General features: G+C 39.3%; 3 protein-coding genes across 3 annotated transcripts; all 3 read right to left on the bottom strand.

The window, feature by feature from the left end:
- Positions 1 to 3619: 3619 nt before the first annotated feature.
- hoxa9b (homeobox A9b) lies at positions 3620 to 5189 on the bottom strand (the record flags this gene model as incomplete). Its single annotated transcript, XM_084336703.1, has 2 exons — positions 3620 to 3858; positions 4670 to 5189. The coding sequence occupies 2 exons, from the start codon at positions 5187 to 5189 to the stop codon at positions 3620 to 3622; spliced, it is 759 nt and encodes a 252-aa protein (XP_084192829.1).
- A 2490-nt stretch (positions 5190 to 7679) lies between these two features.
- On the bottom strand, positions 7680 to 9689 carry hoxa10b (homeobox A10b; the record flags this gene model as incomplete). Its single annotated transcript, XM_084335767.1, has 2 exons — positions 7680 to 7954; positions 8927 to 9689. The coding sequence occupies 2 exons, from the start codon at positions 9687 to 9689 to the stop codon at positions 7680 to 7682; spliced, it is 1038 nt and encodes a 345-aa protein (XP_084191893.1).
- Positions 9690 to 14560: 4871 nt separating this feature from the next.
- hoxa11b (homeobox A11b) lies at positions 14561 to 16422 on the bottom strand (the record flags this gene model as incomplete). Its single annotated transcript, XM_084335761.1, has 2 exons — positions 14561 to 14793; positions 15813 to 16422. 2 exons carry the CDS (start codon positions 16420 to 16422, stop codon positions 14561 to 14563), a joined length of 843 nt encoding a protein of 280 aa, XP_084191887.1.
- Positions 16423 to 24167: the final 7745 nt, after the last annotated feature.

Raw genomic sequence — 24167 nt, forward strand, 5'->3', positions numbered from 1 at the left:
GTACACCTGCGTTTCCACAGTTATTTATACATAACGTGCAATAAGTGGAGTATTTATACGAATTCCGGGAGGATGCTTTACACACCAATGAATGATGCGGGTCATTACGCACGCCCCCCTATTTCTCGCTTTTTGCTCTCTCTCTCTCTCTCTCTCTCTCTCTCTCTCTCTCTCTCTCTCTCTCTCTCTCTCTCTCTCTCTCTCTCCCCCCCTCTCTCTCTCACCTGCATGCACTGCATAACCCCACCCATAATTTGCAATGCGTCTTTACCTGCCAGTATACCTGAGTGATCAATCATCGACCACATAGCCCCTCCCCGCTGCTCGCCATTCGCCCTCGTCTCTCGCTCTCGTTCCTCTTGAAACACCCCCCCCCTCCTCTTTTTTTCCTCTCTAACCCCTGTCATACATTATCTTCCGAGGCTGAATTCCGAAGGTAAATTAATTTAATATCGATTACGCGCGCAGTCGGTAAGTTAATTTCTATCCCATATCATATACATTTAGTCCAAGGTTGAATCCTGGAGGTATAAGATCATTATTAAACACTTAAGTTCATTTCTGTATCTATTAATCACTCTGCCACCACCGCGTCGCTTATGCTTGCATATGATGCATAACTGTTTTCTCCTTCTCAGTGCTATCTGTCTGCGGTGCTGAAAGCCACCTCCCCAGCAGTATAGCCAACATTCCAGGAGGTAGCTCCTCGCCTCAATAGAGGGGTCAGGAAAGCCCCCCCCCCCCCTGCACACACACACACACACACACACACACTACACACACACACACACATCTATATCCAGGATAGGCCCTATCTGTTTTTCAGCTTCCCTGTGGAATAGGGGTCTCTGACTCGTCTAAACCTCTATTATATTCCTCTTTTAGGGGAGGCCACTCCACCCCGATTGGAGGCTCGATTGTGCTAATGGTATAGCCTCTTCCCACTTCCGGAAGGCCATCACTCTACCGGGTTGGAGGCTCGATTGTGCTAATAATGGGAGCCTCTTCCCACTTCCGGAAGGCCATCACTCTACCGGGTTGGAGGCTCGATTGTGCTAATAATGGGAGCCTCTTTCTTTCCCCTTCCGGGGGCCATTCTTATTATAGGTGCAGTTCCCCTCCCCAACTTCCCTCTCTGCATCCTCTCACCTGCCGAGCTCACCTGCATTATAGGAGCCGCGCATAATACGCTCCAATTAAGTGCATCTTCCCCAAGGCTGCCAATTTGGCGGTTGCAGCTCCGCCCAATCATATTCCTATATAATCCTATTAAATATGTAAACGTATACTCTGTGTTTGTGTCTGTAAACCGCGCTAGTGAAAAACACAAAATGGTGATATGGGCTGTATACTTCAAATCTGTTTTAACTCTATTTTTGGTGGCCTTGTTGAATTTGGCTGAAGACACAAAGGGCTTTCACGAACAACGTTTACTGCCAGAAAACAGCAAACGGGTGTTTCGTCGCAGAACCAGAGAGAGAGAGAGAGAGAGAGAGAGAGAGAGAGAGAGAGAGAGAGAGAGAGAGAGAGAGAGAGAGAGAGAGAGAGAGAGAACGCAGATGGGCTTGTTAGAAGGTCTTAATCCAGGAAGCTCCATAAAACTCCAGCCCCGTCATGCAGTCTGACGTTTTTTTTTCATTTAATTACTTTATGACTGTCCACAACAATTCTGTCTGTCTCTCTGTCTGTCTGTGGACGCTATAGTGCGCATTTTGTTGTTGTTTAGGCCTAAATAAATATGCATACTTGAATATTAGACTCAACATTATCCTGATTAAAAATAGACGGTCGCCACCTCTCCCATAACGCGACCATCCACTCTGCTGCTTCGCACTCTCTTCACCCTATAAACAGTTAAAGTAGTTTATTACAGTGTGGCAACCAATATAGTTTGCCGGGGCTATATCAATAGAGAGGCGCGGCTTTAATATTTATGTTGTGTAAGAAGGGCAGGCCGAGCAAAAATAAGCCCATCGTGGAAAATAAACTGTCGCATGGAAGCTCCAATAATTCCAGTAATCCATCTATATGGTTAGGCTGTTCCAAGTATAGCTATCTATCTCCAAATGGAATAAAGTATATGTGACCGTCAAACCGCTATCTTCTTATTGGTATTTTTTGAAGATAAATTTAATGTGAATGTAACGAGTAGAATCAAGGAAAACACGTGATACACTTCCCTGCATGCATGGTGTATCGCTTTTGGTGGGATATAACAATGTGGATATAATGTAAACATATGGCTACCTCTCTGGTGTAAACACAAACACATGGAATTCCTTGTTTTTCCCAGAATTCCTTGTTTTTGATAATAGTATTCTTAAAGATAGATAGATAGATAGATATAAGATAGATAGATATAAGATAGATAGATAGATAGATAGATAGATAGATAGATAGATAGATAGATAGATAGATAGATAGATAGATAGATAGATAGATAGATAGATAGATAGATAGATAGATAGATAGATAGATAGATAGATAGATAGATAGATAGATAGATAGATAGATAGATAGATAGATAGATAGATAGATAGATAGATAGATAGATAGATAGATAGATAGATAGATAGATAGATAGATAGATAGATAGATAGATAGATAGATAGATAGATAGATAGATAGATAGATAGATAGATAGATAGATAGATAGATAGATAGATAGATAGATAGATAGATAGATAGATAGATAGATAGATAGATAGATAGATAGATAGATAGATAGATAGATAGATAGATAGATAGATAGATAGATAGATAGATAGATAGATAGATAGATAGATAGATAGATAGATAGATAGATAGATAGATAGATAGATAGATAGATAGGTAGGTAGGTAGGTAGGTATAGGTAGGTAGGTAGGTAGGCAGGCAGACAGACAGACAGACAGACAGACAGATAGATAGATAGATAGATAGATAGATAGATAGATAGATAGATAGATAGATAGATAGATAGATAGATAGATAGATAGATAGATAGATAGATAGATAGATAGCTTATATTTTTGTTTCTAAGTCGTTCTATATGCAATGAATCAAATAAACCTAAGTAGCAGAATAGCTAGATCTACAATATTTCATTTTAAATATTTCACGTTATTTAATTAATGACACGTGGACATTTCACTTGGTACTCAAACTACTCTTTATTTTGGATAAGACTTGACGAGGAGGTATTTTAAGTGTGCACATGTGTTGTCCTATAATTTCACAAATGACAACTCTGCAATAAAAACAAAAATGTTGCAGTAAAACAATAACTTATATGTAAATAGGTAGTTGAAAGACATTCAGGTAGTCAAGGCATATCATGATCACGGACAATTTTAAGTCTATTTCATGCAAAGTACAATTGGAAAGTCAACTCCTATATTTCTAGTAATATGTGCACTACACCACAAAATCCTGACGAGACCTTAAACGCCCTATATCACAAACATGAAACACGGAACATCATATAGAAAACAAGCCAGCAAAATTGTACAACACAACACCGAGCCTATACAGGTCAAGCAAATCATGGATAGACTGACAATACTCTTTTCTTTCTTTTTTTTCAATCACGTTATCCCAAAAAATCCTGGCTATATTTCACCAGCGAGTCCAAAAATAACTAAATATCTCTCCGACGGTCCTTGTTTCCTTTCTTCATCTTCATCCTGCGGTTCTGAAACCAGATTTTGACCTGTCTCTCGGTCAGATTCAGGGTTCTTGCTACTTCGTATCTACGGTCACGGGGGAGGTACATATTAAATAGAAATTCCTTTTCCAGTTCGAGAATTTGATGCTTTGAGTACGGGCAACGTTTTTTTCTTGTTGATTTCGCGTGAAGCCAGTTGGATGCTGGGTTATCTGAAAGTGGGAGGTCAAAACCGAGAGACAAGACTTCACTCAGAGCTGCTTTCAGAACACGAGTCACAACAAGATACCTAATATTGCGCCTCTTTCAAAGTAATGCATATTGTTTACCAAATACTGTGACCTATAGATGTATTCGTGGAATCAGGAGTTATTTAAATGAGCTGAAAGTCAATCAGTCTTTGCCATTCACACCGAAATACAATTCTTTCCAAGAATATCTAGCGAATACCAACATCCCCGCCAAAATTAGATTTACAGCTATTACCCCGCTGAAAGAATGTAGACATCTTATTTCACAAAACGTTCTGGGGAATACTATGGTTATAACATTTACACTTACTTTAGGTTATGGGCCTTTGTGGGATTTGCTTAAATGAGGTCTATTGAGAAGAGTATACTTTTGCTCGATCCTTGACTAAATTAGGCCTGTGGCACCTGGATTTACCCACTGCTAACGTATCCTATTTTGAAGGACATATAGGCCAAAAGCCCCAATGCACTAAAATGGGAGCCTACCGCTATAGTCTAACAACGTCATATGCACCAAGGTTGGTCCATTCACTTTCAGTTCAATCAATTAGAATGGGCTACATTGAAACCAGTTTGCCGAGGCTATACGAATGCCAAGGTATTCGTTCTTAATACTTTTATATATATATATGATATATGATATATTTTGACATTTCTTATTTAAATTTTGGTGGCAAAAAAAAACAATTCCCCGGAGTGGTCGAATTGAAAGTGGATTAGACTCATCACCCGGTATGCACAATCAAACAGGCCTACGCATGAGCCTACTTACTTGCATCTATGCCCCTCTTCTCTTCGGCTGGCGTGCTCTGGTCGTTGGGCTTAGAGGTAGTCGATGTGTCGATCTGTGTGATCGACGGTCCATTTTCAATGTCAGACACGAGAGGTGTGTGCGTTTCCAAAGTTGTACAGTCGCCGCTCCCAATCAGAGGCTCGGATTTGATATCATAATGCATGGTTGTGGACGGTAATCCCGTTAAACACAGAGATGCAGAAACCGGATCCAACGCCCAAGAGCGCGTAAACATCCCATCGGCGTCTCCAGTCGTATAAGGATGATGAATATAGGTTGGCGTTATTGTGCTTGGAGGCTGCGCCGAAAGGGGACTCCAAGATCCACCAAAAACAGAGGATTTCGCTTGCAAAGGGCAAGATTCTTGTCCGCCATATTCAGTTAGCATCGTCTGCCCCGCCTGTTCCAGCCCTGCGGCTGATACATACCTCGGTAGCATACCCTCCTGCTCGGGAGGAATACGCGAGTCTACATAATAACTCGTTCCTAACGTCGACATGACAAAAAATGCTAAAACACTAAACCTCTACAATATTTAGAAAAGCTGTTTCATGATAGCCCGCTGCTTGCCTGCGCCAGGAGCTCAATGCGTCCAGTGAGTTGAACCTTGCCCAAGATTGGATTGGTGCCTCAAACACGTGACCGTGGGACAGAACAATAAATAATAAATCAGCCCGCTGCTCAACTAAATGGCCACCATTTTCCCCATCATATTTTAATAGCAAAACCATACGCCTTTATTGGGGGGGATATTTGGTTTTATAAGCAGTCAACGTTATGATTTTTGTCAAGAGACCCGATGCTTATAGTGTAATCTATAACATATTATTTGTATGGGGAGACATAACCAACATTAAGCTATAACATTGCTATATAACGAAATACCATTAAAACAACTTTAATATCCTTGAAGGTCCTAATCAATTCGAACTAATAACCAACTCGCCAACTGTAGACATAGCCCACTGCTTTGAAAAGGGACAATCTTAATTCCATGTTAGTGGTTAACCTTTCATAAACGGCCTTTCTATCTAAGAACATTCAAGATATTTAAGATCTAAGTACCTCGAAGCCCATCAAAGATTACAAGGCCAAACAAGGTTCCATAGCTGTACTCTCGGCGTAAATCGTTACAGATAGTTGCCATTTATGGAGCTAAATGTGCTCATTAAGGTGTCTGTAATAGGTCTAGGTCTACTTTTAAGGCAATCTCAAACGGAAGGTGGGGTGAGAGTATTTGGGTGCCATAACAGCCCGTTTTATCACACGGGGCAATTCAGTTGTTTTTCTTCGGGTTACAACCTGCTGTCTGGGCTAAATATCGCCAATAAAGCTCATCTCTTTGTGTCCTTTCCTCTGGCGCAAGCAGACGCATCCGGCATTTCCCAAGGCATGGGAACGCTGCTGCTGTTAGACTGCAATGATCATAACCGAGGCCTTGTCATTCCTTTCCGCCAATATACGGAACATATACACAAGCCTAATCCTGTACATTATCACCCCTTGGTGTTTAATCGAGTCTAACCATTGTATCACACGTTTCTCATAATAACAAGTACACAATTATAATTACAATACGGTATAACATTATTCTCGTGAAAACAAATGTAGGCGTATATCACTTATCTTGGTAGTGACTATACATTACATAGGTATCATCTAACCTGTCTGTTTTTACCATTGAAACAGGAAAACTGTTTTATATGAAGAGCGTCGTGCTTTTACGCATGCACAACAACATCACGGCATTATGGAATCTTGTGTAGGCGTGTGCAAACCGTGCCGTGCGTAATGGACATAACTCTATTTCCGAGATGCGACGAATTTTACTGAGGTAATCAAGGCAGTTTTGTGTTGTGGGATAATATAACTATAGCCCAACAACATGAGACTACCTAAACCACTCAATAGTCCACTCTCCTCTTCAAGGATATGAAAATATTTGTCCTGTGTTTTTTTTTATTGTGGAATTTACATTGCCCTCTATTGTAATCACATTTCAGAAAACAGCAAATGAGGAAAAATGCAATAGGTATATTCATATAACTGATTCCCTCATATTTCGCCTGAATAATATACATGCACCTAATGGGAAATATTACGGGCAATTATGGTCATTTTGCAGCATTTCAACCAAGACTGCAAGTATATGCCTAAAAAGTTATCTTATAACACTTTGTTTACGCCATAGGTCAAATGAACAATTTAGCAATTAAGTATTGTCTTGGCATTTTGGCAACAGCAGCAGATATCCGCCGTCAAAATACGAAAGACGGTAAAACTAACTGCAGTGCCTATTACCATTAAAACTATTGTGGGCCTGTAAAAAATGTGGCATGCAATTGACCAAGGAATAATTTGCAATAGCCAACACTTTACTGTACACAAAGCGGACAAAACGATACATTTTAAAGAGGCATATGTTACCATATGTTGACCAGTATACGCTTTCAGCGACGAGCTTGAAAATAGACATTTTTTTTTTAACAAATAATAGTCTAAAATAGTGTGGGATGCTTTTTATTATAGTCGTCTTGACCAGCAAATGTGTGCAAATATTTATCAAACCTCTTGGGGCTCTATAGCTGTGACATAAAGGCCTATATTGCTAAAACATAAACAAAAACTAAAACTAAAACAAAAAAACAAAATCCCAAGGGTTATTCTTCCAGCATGCAGATTCCAATGGTTCAATCAAGTTAACTATACAATATATACAAGCTTGACGCTCGGAAACACGCTTTCACGTTTTGAATAGCTATACACTGCAACAGATTACCATTTTATACCTGTAGCCATATATAAATTATCCATGACAAAAAAACAAACAAAACAAAAATGTGTAAATAAAACGTCAACAGAGCTACAATCAATAAGTTAGTGATATGGTCTATTTTCTTTTCGCCATGGTTCATTCTCACAGTTGAAGTTGCAGCACAGACGCCCTTGCAGTTGGTGGGGAGGAGGGCGCCAAAGACCACCGACAGTCTCAGGAAAAATTGAAGTTGTTGGACAGCTCGCGGATTCTGTTTTCCCGGCTCATCTTTTTCAGTTTCATCCTCCGGTTCTGGAACCATATTTTGACCTGCCTGTCGCTCAGGTGCACGCAGTGGCTGATCTCGAGACGACGCTCGCGAGTCAAGTACATGTTGAAGAGAAACTCTTTCTCCAGCTCCAAAGTCTGGTGCTTGGTGTAGGGACAGCGCTTCTTTCGGCCACTCTTAGCTGTGAGCCAATTGGCCGTGGTTTCAATTTTCCCATCTCCTACAACAGACAAAAGACAAATAGCATACATTCATGCAGCTTACTTAATGTTTTCTTGTCTTCTATATGGTCATTTTAAATAAGAATTATGCTCAATCAGACCATGCATGGGTGAAATTATATTTGTCTATTTCTGGGTTGTTTTGCCCCGTGAAACATTATAGTATAGTAGGTCTACTGCCTAATAATAATAATAATAATAATAATAATAATAATAATAATAATAATAATAATAATAATAATAATAATAATAATAATAATAATAATAATAATAATAATAATAATAATAATAATAATAATAATAATAATAATAATAATAATAATAATAATAATGAAATATGATATTTAAAATATTCTCAAGTTTCCCATCTTAAACCTATAGGCATATATTTTGTAATTGAACTCCATTGGTTTAAAGCCCTTCATGGCACTTAAGCTTGTTTGGCAAGCAATGGGCCTATATAGAGACAATAATACAGTCTTGACTCTTAAACCTGGTTTTAACATTTCAGAATTGGACCGTGTTGCTACAAGAGCCATGTTCATTGGCCACTTAAGTAGCCTATTCCACACAGTAGCCTATACCCCATTACACCTTTATTAAGACATAAAACGTTGCCTACACAGTCTGCTGAAATTATGGCTATGGTTTTTATGGGGGGACGACTGAGGACATCCGCGCCCTGCATTGGACAGATGGACTGGACTGGATTGGCCTTGCTTCTCCTCGTCATGATATAATAAAAACACAGGAGGAAATCCCAGACCAGGCCTCTCTGTTAAAACCACAACGCCATGCCTTTACCAATGAACATTTCCCCTGGCCAGTATTTGGGAAGCCAGTCTAACGGCAGAGCAATAGCACATGTCAAGCAAAAACCCCACATGTAAACATTTTTAATAACTTACTCGTGGAGTACCAGACCCTGACTCATTGAGCGAAAGTATTAATTCGACGTGTTGGCTATTCACCTTTGATTGTCTTTGCTGGGCTTTCTGCACGAGTCTGCTGTGCGGGTTCTGGGGAAGACGAGCCTTCCGACGAGAGGCGGGTGTCGTCATCTCTTGCAGGGGCGCATGGCGCAGGGACCGGCGCCTCCTCAGTCTCCCTCCTCTCTGTATCCACCGAGGTACCCGGGGGCAGTGAGGTGTCGAAACGGGCAGGTCTTGGCGAAGGGAAGTGAGTCAGATTTGGCTGAACATCTTGATAAACCTTAGACGCGTAAGTCTGAGACAGACGGAAATACCCGGGGACAGGTACAGTGCTGCCGGTAACCGGGCACGATCCAGGCGTTACCCGCGAATAGGAAATGTCATCAACTTTAGGGCATTTGTCGGATTCATAGAGGCAATATGCGTTCTCCTCCTTTATACTTGGAGAGAACGAACACTGAGCCATATGCTGGCTGTCGGGCTGATCTACACGACAAGCCCTCGACGTCTCTAGCCATGTTTCCATTCCTTGAATATATGGACCAGATGAAGGTATCATAGTTTGAGAACTTGACTCGCTACGCTTACCGAGACCAGAGAAACAAGAACCACCGGAGAGTCCATAGTACTCCGACGCTGGTGGCAAATACACCCCGTTACTTGGGTAGTAGGGGACGCCACTCTCGGATCGTACGTTGATTAAAGAGTCCACAAAAAAGGAATTTCCAGCTTGGTTGTTGGGGCATGACATCGTTGTGGTGTAATTTGACGGAGGCTGAAGATAGCCCTTTCTGGCTGACATTTCTTGTGCAAAACATGCTGAATATAATTACTGATACTCACACTTCTCACAGCTTTAGCCGGCAGCCAATTAAAACACCAGACGCCCACAGACTCCTCCCACTCCCAGCACGTAATACCACTGCTATATACATTTTGTTTTAGGCTAAGTAAAAAGAGAAATATGGGGCAAAGCGGTGCATCAAAGGTTTTCATTTTAACTGGAACCGTCCCGGAGACGGTGGCCTATATAACGTTACATAATATATAACACATTATGTCAATCTCTACACTGGCCCTCACCAACTCACCAAATGTCAGACGTGGAAATTCCCTATACCTTACATTTTTTAGAAGGGGGGCGTATACAAAGCATGACTTTATTGCCAATTGTACAATGCTGTAAAAATTAGGAGTTATTCGGGGTATACTTTTAATAAGCCCGGGGTGCCCCATGCAGAGATCCTAAATATGATCTGAAATTAAAGAACCTTGGGTCCCTTGCAGCAGAAACCCTTTGGTGTGACTCTTTAAGCCCCCAGGCTCAATTTTGTGGTGCACTTAGAACTTTCACAATACTCAATAAAAAATTTGCTCATAAGGTAGATAGTATATATGGCCATAATGCTTTTGCAAATGTATGCCGTATACATTTTTGATACTTTGGTATACCGTATATGAGCATTCCAGGCTATCATATACCATTCTTGCGTATATGTTGTTGATATTTAGTGGACGTTGTGGGTGCCTTGTGCCATGGTTATCTGGGCGCCATAGCTTGAGTCAAATCGTATCAAAAGAGATGCTTGTGATGTAGGTTAGTGTGTTTATAGGGTGACAGAAATTACACTGCAGCATTAAGTGCCACACTTTATCAAATGGTCCCGTTACAGAACTATATAATTCTTAATGGTTGTTATGAATGCTGGCGAGACTGTAATAGGTTGAATGAATTATTGATGCATGATTTCTTTATTGTTGTTGTAAGGGCCGTTGGGGTTCCTTCGAAGCAGCCCTTTCAACAACCCCTAAATGTGCGCTGAAGAATATTTTCTTTTTACAGTATAGGCTAAATGTATAGGCTAAAAGAAAAACATGTACGGCTGTGTAGTTGAACAGCACCGACTCGCCCTTAGATTTGAATAAAATGTATGTTTACATGAGTCTAAACTTGGTTAATACAGTACGTTGCATTTATCACGTGATGTTGCTTGTTGACATCTATCTATCTGTCTCTCTATCTATCTATCTATCTATCTATCTATCTATCTATCTATCTATCTATCTATCTATCTATCTATCTATCTATCTATCTATCTATCTATCTATCTATCTATCTATCTATCTATCTATCTATCTATCTATCTATCTATCTATCTATCTATCTATCTATCTATCTATCTAATCTAATATTCACTTGGACTACATTTTGTATTTATTAAATGTGAACGTCGTAATCAACTTGTATTACTTCAAAATATAATATAATCAAAAAAATATTATTATTATTATTATTATTATTATTTTAATGACACAAGTATGCTATTAATAATGATTAACCCCCGGAAGAAGAAGAAATTCGAATAAGCTAATAAGTTTTACTGTCATTATGCCTTTTTAAAATATGAGGCATAAGCCAATAAATATAGCCCTGTAAATGTGTAGGCTTTTACACTGTCCGTGGAAAACTATAGAAGCAATTACTAGCGTAATAATAGGCCTATCTCTTTGGCATCCGCCTTTTACGTAAGTTGTATTTGACCCAAATAAAACGTAAAAGGCGGATAACAAACAGGTTCCTTATCTCTAGTTTGGTCAACCGTATCACCAGGGCCCACCCTGACCTGTGCGTAAAAGCATATAGGACTTTATGGCGTATACCACTTGCGCGCCAAAGCCGAAGCCATGCAGCCTATATTGGGTTTTGGAAAGTGCTCATTTCATCTCTCTCGTCATTTGTTTTTAAGCTTGAAATATGATGGATGCTACACGCGGTCCAACCCGCCAATAGCGTGTCGGCAAAACATTATAATTCAACATCTTCCTCGTGTTTATACTTTTCACCTGAGAAAAATAAAATGCCTGTTTGCACACACACACACACACACACACATACACACACACACACACACACACACACACACACACACACAGACACACTCTCTCTCTCTCTCTCTCTCTCTCTCTCTCTCTCTCTCTCTCTCTCTCTCTCTCTCTCTCTCTCTCTCTCTCTCTCTCTCTCTCTCTCTCTCTCCCTCTCTCTCTCTCTCTTTTTGGATGAAATTGCAAGGCAATACAATACGTACAACAGTAACCCATGTTTGCACACACACACACACACACACACACACACAGACACACTCTCTCTCTCTCTCTCTCTCTCTCTCTCTCTCTCTCTCTCTCTCTCTCTCTCTCTCTCTCTCTCTCTCTCTCTCTCTCTCTCTCTCTCTCTCTTTTGGATGAAATTGCAAGGCAATAAAATACGTACAACAGTAACCCATGGTCTAAATATTGCTTAAGCTTTTTTTTCGACCTGAAACTTGAATTCTATTCACGGCATCCATATGTACAATCCCAGACAAATCAATGACTAAGGTTAAAGAATAGCACACAGTAAGCTATATTTTACATTTTGAGGTGACTGCAGGGCCACAAAATGTCATATAGAACATCCACAAATGTGCAAAGGCTATTCCAGCATAGATTAAGTTTCAATGCATTTCAATTATTGACTCACTGTCAACTTCTGTGAACTATATTAAAAGCCCTACCCTTATGCTACATAGTTCAGAAGGAAATGTATATTTTCATTGGGATAATTACTTAGGCCAGTATCCACAGAACGTGAATAGGCAATAACCTATTATCTTTCACCGATACGGGGTTCGTGTTTACGGTAATTAAATGAAAAGTCCTATATCCTGTCCTATATAATTTATAAAACACACATGATATTTTATTTTCGCCTACCTGAGCAGTGAAATCCTAGTTTGATGCTTGAACAGCGCCTCGGGAATTTTCAATTCACGGCAATGACATTGATCTGAGGAGCGCCACCCAGTGGACAAAAACATGGATTGAAGCTGATGGCAAATGGAGAATATTCCTACCGCGGTGCGTCTCTTGGTACAAATGACGCCGGGAAGGTCCGTGAAGGCGAGCTTTCAGTGTTCACACAGCCGCTGTTTTCAACCCCTTAGTCACAGTTAATAACCTTGGTCTCAGACGGTTTATTGCACTACACTCCAAATGCTCCAGACGAATGCGGGTTTTATGGCCAAGTTGCTGGAGCAACATGGGAGGATGTGCCGCAATCAAAGCGGAATTCCTGGGAGCTTCACAGGATGCACGCTATAAGGCCATCGGAGCCCTTATTAGCTTATAGCAGGCCATCTTGATTGTTGTTGAGTGCAGCCTCGAATGTATAAATGATGGTTGGCTTTCAATAAACAACACCGGTCAAGATGGACACATGTAAGAAGGCTCTTTAAGTTGCATTAGGTTAATCATGTTGGCATAGCCTACAATTTACTATATGTTTTCAGTCATTTTCAACTGATAGACCTGTGTGCCAAGGTTGTTTCAGTCAGTATAATATGTCGTATATAAAAAAAAAAAAAAAAAAAACTACAACAATAAAAACATATAGGCCTAAATCCGACACCAGATCCTACAATAAAAAATATATTTTCAATAGGGTTTTAGATATACCCTAAAGTTATTTTCAATAGGCTTTTAGAAAGGTCCGAGATAAGTGCCAAGATTGTTTCAGAAAGCCAAAAACGCATGTTGGGTTTAGAAAGAAAACCTCTTCACGTTGCGCCATGAAAGCATATCTATTTCTTTGTAATGGATAGCAAAAGTAATGGCGGCAGATCCGATTTCGAGATTTCGAGGCTAATCCATCAAACATTTGATACGAAGCCGGCGTATAGGCATATAACAAAACTATCTGGATAAAGACTTGTTTTTACAAAAAAATCTAAAGGAAACGTTTTGGCCAAAGACGAAGACTAAATGTCTGCATTTAGTAATGGCCTTATTTTGCCTCGCAATATCTGCTAAACAAACGCTAAATAATATACACGTTTTATATTTGCTGTCACAATATGCTACATTACTAATTCTAACTAATTAAGCACATACCACTATTTTAGGGTGGATTTCTTTTTGCTTGATACACAAAGACGCCAACAGTTGTGATAGCCTAATAATTCGAAAGTACACAACATATAGCCAGACATTAGAGTTGTATATATTTTCACAATGAACTGAAAAACATCCACGAGAAGGGATTAAGGAACATCATGAAATTATGGTTTGTAGCCACAAAGGTTCTTGTGCGTGCATGCGTAACATTTTTGCGGCAACACGCTTCATTTCAAGGGAAATTTACTTGATCATGATGGGTTCAAATGCAGGTGTATATCGTGATCATTGTACTTGAGCCATAGTCATATCCAAGGGTATATGTTTGGCCTATAATGGGCTTATTTTACGCATGAATGTACCGTATACGCATGCACATACTCTTGCAAGTTATATAGATAATTTCCATCGTTGATTGTTCTGGCAAGTATAATAATAATAATAATAATAATAATAATAATAATAATAATAATAATAATAATAATAATAATAATAATAATAATAATAATAATAATAATAATAATAATAATAATAATAATAATAATATCGTAATAATATCGTAATAATAAGAATCCAAAGAGATTATGCAAAAAAAATGATAGTTTAGCCTATAAATAATATTTAAACAAACTTAAAAAGCATCATCTGAGCCTCAGGTAAGGTGAACGCTGCATGCCAGCGAGTCTCTGTTCAGTTGTGTGGTGTTTGTGGTGTAGTATACTGTAAAACGGTCACTGTTCAGGTTTATAATAGGGGGTTTGTGGTGTAATAATGTAAACGGTCCCTGTTCAGTTTCTTCTCTTTCATCCTCCTGTTTTGGAACCATATTTTGACTTGGCGGTCTGTGAGATTGAGCATCCTTGAGAGCTGGAGACGCTTCTCTTTGTTGATATAGACACTGAAAAAGAATTCCCTCTCAAGTTCTCGTATTTGGTACTTGGAGTATGGACATCTCTTCTTGCGTGTTCTCTGGCCACCTGGAACACAATGAAGGCAAAGGTCAAGTCTGCATGATATTAGCGGAAGTCTATAGTTGCAATGGGGCTATAGGTATTACATCACATCCATTTGAAATCAATACTTCTGGTTAAACCCACGACCACTGCATGGGTTCGAATTAATAGCCGTGCAGATGTGTGCTATATAGCATGAGAGTCGAGGTGTTACCTTAATCTACCACTGGAGGCCTACAAGGCCACCATTGTTTGTAAACAAAGACTCAAATCACAATAATGCATATCATGTAGGACATAGTCTTGCAAAAACTGGCCCATAAGGACTTGAAATGGGCAAAACCAATGCTTCCCAATGCAACCTAAAGAGCATATGTCTACTGGCGTTATGATATATCAGGGTTGCCTGCTTTTGTTTTTGGGTATTTGGGTTTTTGAGTATTCTTGAAAAGCTAGCATATTATCTTAATTGGCATTTATCCTATGGGATATTCTCGTTTTCTCAAGCGAAATGAGGCACATTCTGCATAGCATTGCAGTAAAATGTTGAATCATGACAATGCAAATCCAATAGCCCAATCTTGTCAAAACTATCATAAAAACCTCGACACAATCCCGTTTAGAAATAATCAATTAATCAATTAAGGGTTACGTATGGACACATAGATATATCCCAACATATATAGTTGGCTATGCAGGAGACAGCTATTTAAAAAAAACGAACAAAAATAAATAAATAAATGCAAATAATAATAATAATTCATGACTACTAGTAGACTATTGTTTACTATAGGATTCCAGTAGTCTCATCATTCATACGCAAAATAAGTGCAATATTCTGGAATTCTGGATTGTATAGGCCAAATGGGCCGCTTCTTCACGGCCAATTTCAATCCCAAGCACGTGATCTTGTCGTCTATAACTAAGTTTTGTTAGGGTAAATCTGCAGGCCCTCTATAAACCTTATGTGCTTATAAAACAGCATATAAAAGCTTTAACAGCGGCGCGTTAGCTTTTCCCTTTAGATACGCGGTCCTACTCACCGGTGCTCTTGCTGTATTTCTCCTCAGTGTTGCCGGAGGACGACTCGGGGCTGGAGCTCTCCTCTCGCCGCGTCCTCTCCTCCATGTCGCGGCACGTGTCCGAGCCGGGCGCCGGAGCCGCCGTCTGTTTGGTGGAGCTTCTGTCCACGGAATGCTCGTTCGGCGTGTTTTCAGCGTTCCCGTAGGCGGTGTCGAAAAACTGGTCAAACGCTTGTGGTAATACTCCGTTCCTGCCAACGCTGCCATAGAAGCCTGAAGTTGGATTTGAGCCGGAGTGGCAAACACTGGAGTTATTTTTCGCGAATATGTCCCCCAGTGAGCTCGGGCTGGTCAAGCAGTCCCTGTGCACGATGTCCTCAGTGTAGCAGTGTGTTAGGCTTCCCCTGTGGTGCCACTTACTGGAAGTATCAATGCCATAGTCTCTGAAAGCGACATCTCTTACGGACGGAACCTGTGGCAAAGTTGAGGATTGGTACGAATATGTCATGGGACAAGAAGACTGACTCTGGGATAAATAATGTGGGAGACTTGAGAAGTCTGTTCCGGAGACGTAATAGGTGCAGCTAGGCAAATACATACTAGAGCCAGGGATCCGTTCATCAAAATCCATATTCTGTTATGCCTTGCCTATAATCCTCGCATAGTTCCTCTGTGGCGCTGTGCTCCAGTCACTTTGAGGCAAATCAGTGGAGCAGAAATCCTTAGACGTAGGCTGACGTGGAGATCCATCTCTATCCATTCCTGAGGGCGCGAGCCCATGTGACCAAAGGCAGAAATTGACAGATAGGCCTACGCCTCAATGGTGCGTATAGGCTAGTAAGTAGCCCACCAACTGAGTTTATAAAGTAGACCCTGAACTTATATCAGAGAGAAAATACTGAAAATACAAAAAGGGTCTTCCAGATATATAATATACTACATCCTGCCGTTTTAAAGAGTTAATTCAAACACGTTTTTAATAAGACCAACGTATTAACCGCCAAGCCAAAATGCTTATTTTTTGCTTGTTTGAAGCGTGCACCCTTCTATAGCCTCGCAAGCCAGAGTAAATATCAAATCATGCGAGATTTATTCTGGCTAGCGAGGCTACTATCCTCCCGTAGCCAACTATACAACATGGTAACACACCAGCAGGGAGAAAACGAGACACCTATTTGCCTCAGCTTTTCCAGACTATTTTTAGCGGTCAAGCATTTAGCCCATTGCAGCTCGAGCTATAGCCTATGTAGGCCGAAGAAGAAGATGGGAGACACTTCTGACGTTAAGGCCATTTCTGTTTAATAAATATAATTGTGTTTTAACAGTTTATTCTTGTTTATCCGTGGTCTTTTCTCACCCTGGCCTCAACTGTCTACAACTCTGCACTTGGTCCTGCGATAACCGAATAGGCAATGCTGATAGGCTATGAGTTAAGATAACACCGAGGTAAAAAAAAGAAAAAGAAAGAAAGACAGAAAAAAGACCATACGAGACGAGACAAGGCTTTGTTACTACCCCCCCCCCCTTTACAGTCTCCTGTGTGGCCATTGTTTTGACGAACATGACGGAGTTTGGCCTGCACCTTAGACCATGGGAAGTTCAATGAAACCAGAGTAGCCTATGTGTCTCGTCTTATCGGTGAGTATAGGCTACAGCTAGCCTATATTGTCTATGCCCTATATGGAGCATAAAGCATGATAGGAAATTATGATTAAATGCTTCGTTAAAAAGGGCTGGGATCTTGTTTTTCCCCTCTCGTGGGCATATCACATCTGCCCAGAGACGTATAGCCTCCAGAATCCAAGTTCGAGGAAAGGGGGAATTGTATCTGCAGCTTTGCAAATAGCGAAAAGGACCACGCTGCATGTGGCCCGGATGAAGTTCACTGCAAGTATGAGCATGATTAGTTAAGATGAACCGTGAGAAAACGTGATCGGTTGTCGCCGCAAACATAGCATCGTTTTTGTAACGCTAATAAAAAGCGATGTTATGATAATATAATTTATAGGCTATTACTCACAAGTGTATTTTAGAATGTAAAATAGAACTTGTACAGGTTGTGTGTGTTTCAGAGCGTTCTCTTTGCTATTGGGTGGGCCTAATATAAACCTTTGAACTTTGAACATATTAGCCCTATACCTACCGGGCTGAATTGAGTCTCACTTGAGGATGTTTTAGTCGTACAGTGCAGTGGCATGTATATATATATTTTAATCTAGTAAAACGAATGTGTAACAGTCTAACGACCATGAAGACTATCAATTTGTAGGTGCTGATATAATAATAATCCATCAGCGTCTTTTACTCCGTTTTTGTTTTTGTTTTTGCTGTCATCTCTGCCAAGGGCAATGATTATTAAGTGGCTCAAAGTTTAATATAACATAATCGAGGATTAAAATGAGGCAATCGCTATTTGATGACCCGAAACACTTTTTTTTTTATCTATGAGGAATTAACCTAAATATTTCCTTTAGAGGTGGTGTCTACAGATTATATACATTATAATCAGTAGCATAGCCCACTTGCTATTCTGTTCCGTCTTTATGTACTTGTTTTATAAGAGTCTAGCATTTCTGAAATGTAAGGTATTATGTCCATTGTTTGGTGTAGGCCCGTATTGGCCTTACATTACATTTTACCAGCCGAGTTCATTATATATGCGCTCATGCTATTAACTATATAAGCAAGATGAGACAGGTTTGGAAACAATCGAACAGTCGCCAGACCGTTTGAAAGTCACAACAATAATATTATAAAAGGGTCCAAGTTTATTTCCTGCATGCGATGTTTGCTAATGCAACAACTGACAGGAAATATAGATGATTTCACTGGAATTATGTTGCTGGGGAACAGTTTAGACCCAAGTGTATTTCCTGTCACTTATTGCATTAGCAAACATTGCAGCAGGAAATTAATTTGGGTCTGTTTAGAATGTTTATGTTGTCAAGATGAAACTGTCCTACTTGGATCCAAACGGTTCCCTATAGCAACATAATTCCAGTGAAACTTAGACTGGAATCGCCATATCAATAGCCTATAGAATTTCAATTTGACCTCATTTTAAACGAGCACTAGCATATATGTGATGAATATGCATGTAAAGTCGTTGGTTGTTTGTAACTGTGGCCTTGTGAGATTCAAGCTGGAAAAAGTGTAATAAAACGGGGAAGAGGAAGGTAAACTGCACCAACCGCTCAGCATAGCATCACTAGCTATATCTTAGCATCACTAGCTATAGCTTACCATAGCTATAGCTTACCATAGCTATATCTTACCATCACTAGCTATATTTTAGCATCATAGCTATATCTTAGCATCAATTGCTTACCATTATAGATATATCTTACCATATCTGCATATAGCTATATCTTATCACTATAGCTATATCTTACTAGCTATATCTTACCATCACTATATATCTTACCATCACTAGCTATATCTTACCATCACTAGCTATATCTTACCATATCTTACCATATATCTTACCATCACTAGCTCATAGCATCACTATATATCTTAGCATCATAGATATATCTTACCACCACTAGCTATAGCTTACCACCACTAGCTATATCTTATAGCATCACTTATAGAATTGTGAAGGGTTTTATGTAATTTGCAAGGGTTGTGGGAAACACCTCAAAAACTAAAAGTAGCCTATGTCCATCTTATGGTATAATGGTTTTACAATGCAGGTGTAGTGCTCTGCGCCATAGTGTAGCAGGCGTGCATTGATGGTTTAAACATTTCCTCCTATATGCACTGGCAATTAATTTGATCAAATAGGCTATAAGCATATCCTTAACACTGTATGTCTAATAGCCTATCAAGTTAAATTATAAAATTGATCAGAATGTAAAACTGTTGCTAACAACAAGGTCATATGGCGTGACTATCCCAAGGAATAAAAAAACATCTTTGAACACATTTGAATTACTTTTCAAAATTCCTGTCATAAATAACTTTTCTGATGCGATGTCCCGATAACACGAGTTTAATGAAACATTTCCAGAAAAAAAAAAAACTTTTAATTGACGTGACATGGAAAAATGGCTTTTAAAATGTAACTTTCTGATTTAGAATTTAAACAAGCCATAAATTAACAGCATCGATCCAAAAGATTAAGAAAAGTATAAAACGGTATAGTTGTTAAGCATTACGCATACATTAATGTATAACATGTTAATGACATGCATAACTTAAATAGAGTCCGTACTGTATTGTACCCATTCTGCAATCTGTTAAATAAAGTTTTCATTCATTCATTCATTCATTCAGTCCTTTGGAGGGTCCAACATGTAGAACCTTGAACCTCTGATGGTTCTTCAAATAAACCATTGGGACCAAGTGCTTCACAGCAACCATAACCAGTTGGCTATTTGCAGTATAGGCGACTTTGAAGAAATGAGCAAGAGTGAGTTTACCTGCCCGGTAGAAATAGAGCAAAGTTCTGCATCACTTTTCAAGTCCATGCGCAGCAACAAAGGTTTTCCACAGACTCCCGGAGGCACCCGCAGCTTTAAGCTTAATTTGAATAAATAAATACAATTCCCAGCCTCTAATCGGCAGGTGGTTTTGAACATTGTGTGTACTTTTTGAAGAGGAACGCGATGGTGGTCTTAGTTTTCCGATGCGACCCCGGGAACACCACTTGGCAGGTCAAAAACATCTGATTGGCCAAAAACATCAGCTCCCCGCATCAGCAACCAATGGGGTTGAAAAGTGATGCAGAGCTTTGCTCTATTTCTGCTGGGCAGGTAAACTCACTCTTGCTCATTTCTCCGAAATTGCCAATGCATCTTTAACGAGGCCTTATTAATGTTTTAAGAAGTGTTGAAACGAATATCTGATTGGCTTAGTGTCATATAGTTGCTGATAAATGCGTCCCTTTTCTTCATTCATCATACGATGTGACAGTGTTGGTGTGACAAATACATGTATATTATAAACCTGCAATGGGTATAGCCGCCTGAAATATAAATTCTATAGCATTCAGTAAATCTCGTCTTGACACTACAAGACACTACATTGACACTACATTTCAGCCACATATTCAACACTGAACAACAGCAAAATAATGAAAAATATTCCAAATATAGAAATATACTAAATTGACAAACTACAATCCAATGATAAATTAGTTTACCATTCTGGGAAGTTGATTTATTTTTACAAAATTACAATGCAGGAAACACAGGAGGGGGGAAATCAAATAGGATATATACCCTCAAAATTTGACCATTTCAGTTTTCCCTCCTGGCGTTCATCATCAACATGCTTCTAAGACTAAAGTTACATTGGTGCTAATTATGGATATAGCCTAATGTCGTTGATTGGTTACACAAATAGACATCAACCTTTGAAAAGCAATGTCAAAGTCAATTTCGAGAGGCCAACAGGCCTAAGCCCATAAATAACAATAAAATGCAGCAACTTTTGGTACATTCACAAATAAATCTTGATATGTATATGACGTTTTTAATATTCCATGCGGTTACCCTTATCCTCAGATTTAAACATTACTGCTTATTTATTTTGCCATTCTGTTTAAATCTTGGATATGGATTAAGACTGTCTGAAATGTTTTAAATGAAGATGAAACGTTTAATTGTACATGATAACAGTTATGCCACCCCACATAAACAGAAAAGTATGAGAAATTACTATAATGTCAAGCAGGCTGCAGGCGGAAGACGAAATGCATAACCTGTTTAAGCTTGGAAGCTTGATTGGAAGCTTAATAATCGTAGGATTTGATTGGTTCAGAAGAAGGGGGCTTGTCAGTTGCTCGACCAACTGAATGTTGCCTGGTTGACTGACTGAAGTCAGACCAATTGAAAATTGTTTGTATGCCAAGTAATTTAAATCAGTCAAATTAATAAGAATATAGCTTTCTTTGTGAAGTTCTTAGACTTAAAATAGCCTAAGGTGATACACTTTATTTAATTCATTACTGCGCAAATCCTAATTGTGTTTAAGCAGAACGAAATACTACTTTGTCTTTTTCTCTCTAATGAAGCAACGTCGAAACGACTTTTCAAGTGTGTCAATACAAATTTTCTGTATAATAATAATAATAATAATAATAATAATAATAATAATCATATGAATAATATGAATAATATGAATAATATGAATAATATGAATAATAATAATATGAATTAATAATAATAACAACAACAATAATAATAACAACAATAATAATAATAAAACAAAATAATCACCAGACCGTATGGCATACGCCTAAGTATTACATTTTTAATGTATCAGCCACAGTACTCATTCGGAGCATACAGTCCAATGTGTCTGTACTGAGACAGTATAGTAAGGTCAGATTGTTACAGAGGCACAGCACAGGAGGGCGGAGTGTTCTGATTGAATTCGATCAGAGCACCATGAGGCTATGGACGGAATCTGATTATCCAACCTACAGTATTCGTATGAAAAAATATATAGAATGTAAATCAACACGTTAAAACGTTATCCGTGTAACACGTTTGTTGTTGATCCTTCAGGCGCCAACACTGCCAAGCTTAGGGCTTTAATTCTGGGGGCATGTAGGCCTATGGCCAATAGCCTATATTACTATAATGCGTCTTCAACTTGACACATGTATGCTATGGATTTCATTATTTTACGTTTAATTTAACCTGGCAAGTTGTTTATATTGTTATCAACGATGGCTTGCAGCGGCACCCGGTACAGAGCAGAGCCATTACTCGCACCTGCATGAGAACTGCCTGCAGGCAGACACCCTTAGTGAATATCAGGTATAGTGGATCCAGAGCAGTCTCGGTTGAATGGGATTTAGCCATATAGACGTGTTTTCAATTATGATTGTTTGATTTGTGTAATGCTAGCTTGAAATGTAAACCAGTGTCGTTGTAGCTCACTCGACACAAGCTGTCGTTTAGAATTATGAGGGCTGTGCGCTATTTTGCACAGAGATTTCGAATGTTAAAATTATCTTAACATTTCGTATCGCAGCACAAAATACCACTTGTCATTTTAAATCACAGCATGTGAGGAGTATAGCTACCTCCGCCTAAAGCATTAAGATGCCTTGCTCAAAGACACCCCCCATTGAAGTTGAAAAATGCGATTCTTGTTAACTTTTCCTTCATATTTTTTCCAGTTGATATGGGGATTCAAAACCAGCAGCCTTCTGGTCACAAGCACCGTTATCTTAACATTTTAGCCATCACCCCCCCCCCCCCCCCCCCCAGTGTTGATAACAAATTAGCCGTGGCGACTTGGGACACTCCGGTCCAGAATTCCTCAGACGTCAGTGCCATAGTTTTCTTTGAGCTTCCGCACAAAACCTGAATAACATTATACTAAAACTCTTTGCATAGAACCCTGTTGCCTTTTCCCAAAGAGAGACGACCCCGAGCCAGAGGCTGTAGCCGGTGACAACAACAACAACACAACGTCGGAGGCCTATTGCACTGAACCGTATATATTCTCTTTTAGAAACTCTGTCTGTAAATAAACAGTATACTGTATATTTGTATATCTATGTCATACATGTCTGGATCTAACAGTACTGTATATCTGTATGATATGTCATAAATGTTAGATGAATTGAAAATGAGGGACCCTGATGTAAACAAGTCTTTCTCTGGTCTGCATTCCCTTAACAATTGTGTGTATTGAGCCGTACTGTATTGCACCCATTCTGCAATCTGTTCATACAAATTTCAATCAATCAAAACCGGAGTTCATATAGCTTTTCTTTAATTCAAGATGTTTTTTTTTGTGTGAAATGCTGAATAAAGTTTATAGACCTTTATCATTGATAGCCTCTTGTCTACTGCGTCTTTCATTGCATCCTGTATAGGCTAATCTGAGCGATGGCCAACGTTTTTTAAATATAAAGAATGTTTGTACAAAAGAAAAATGCAATGCAAGTTATTGAATGAATTAATCTAATGATCATTGTAATGTTCATATCACATGACCCAAGCCAGTCATCAGCCATTTGCTAAATATTTGAGAAAACTGAAACGGGTTAATAATTAAGAATATGTAGCCTAATAAGGACAATACACTGATCACTTGTATACAGTGTCTCAACGAACTTGGAGGCAAATTTGAGACACACAGACACACACGCACACACACACGCACACGCACGCACACACACACACACACACACACACACACACACACACACACACACACACACACACACACACACATGTATGCTGGTACTTTGGATGGAGACACCCTGTGCTGACGTGATTTCGCCACTAGATGGCAACATAAACTCCTGGTGGACCCTGGTTCTCTGCAGAAGGTTTAAACGGGACATTTGTCCTCCAAAATGAGATATTCACCATTAACCCTTTCAGTAGGGGAAGTCTACAATCTCAC

Source organism: Notolepis coatsorum (genome assembly GCF_963971535.1).
Source record: "Notolepis coatsorum genome assembly, chromosome: 19".
Lineage (NCBI taxonomy): Eukaryota > Metazoa > Chordata > Actinopteri > Aulopiformes > Paralepididae > Notolepis > Notolepis coatsorum.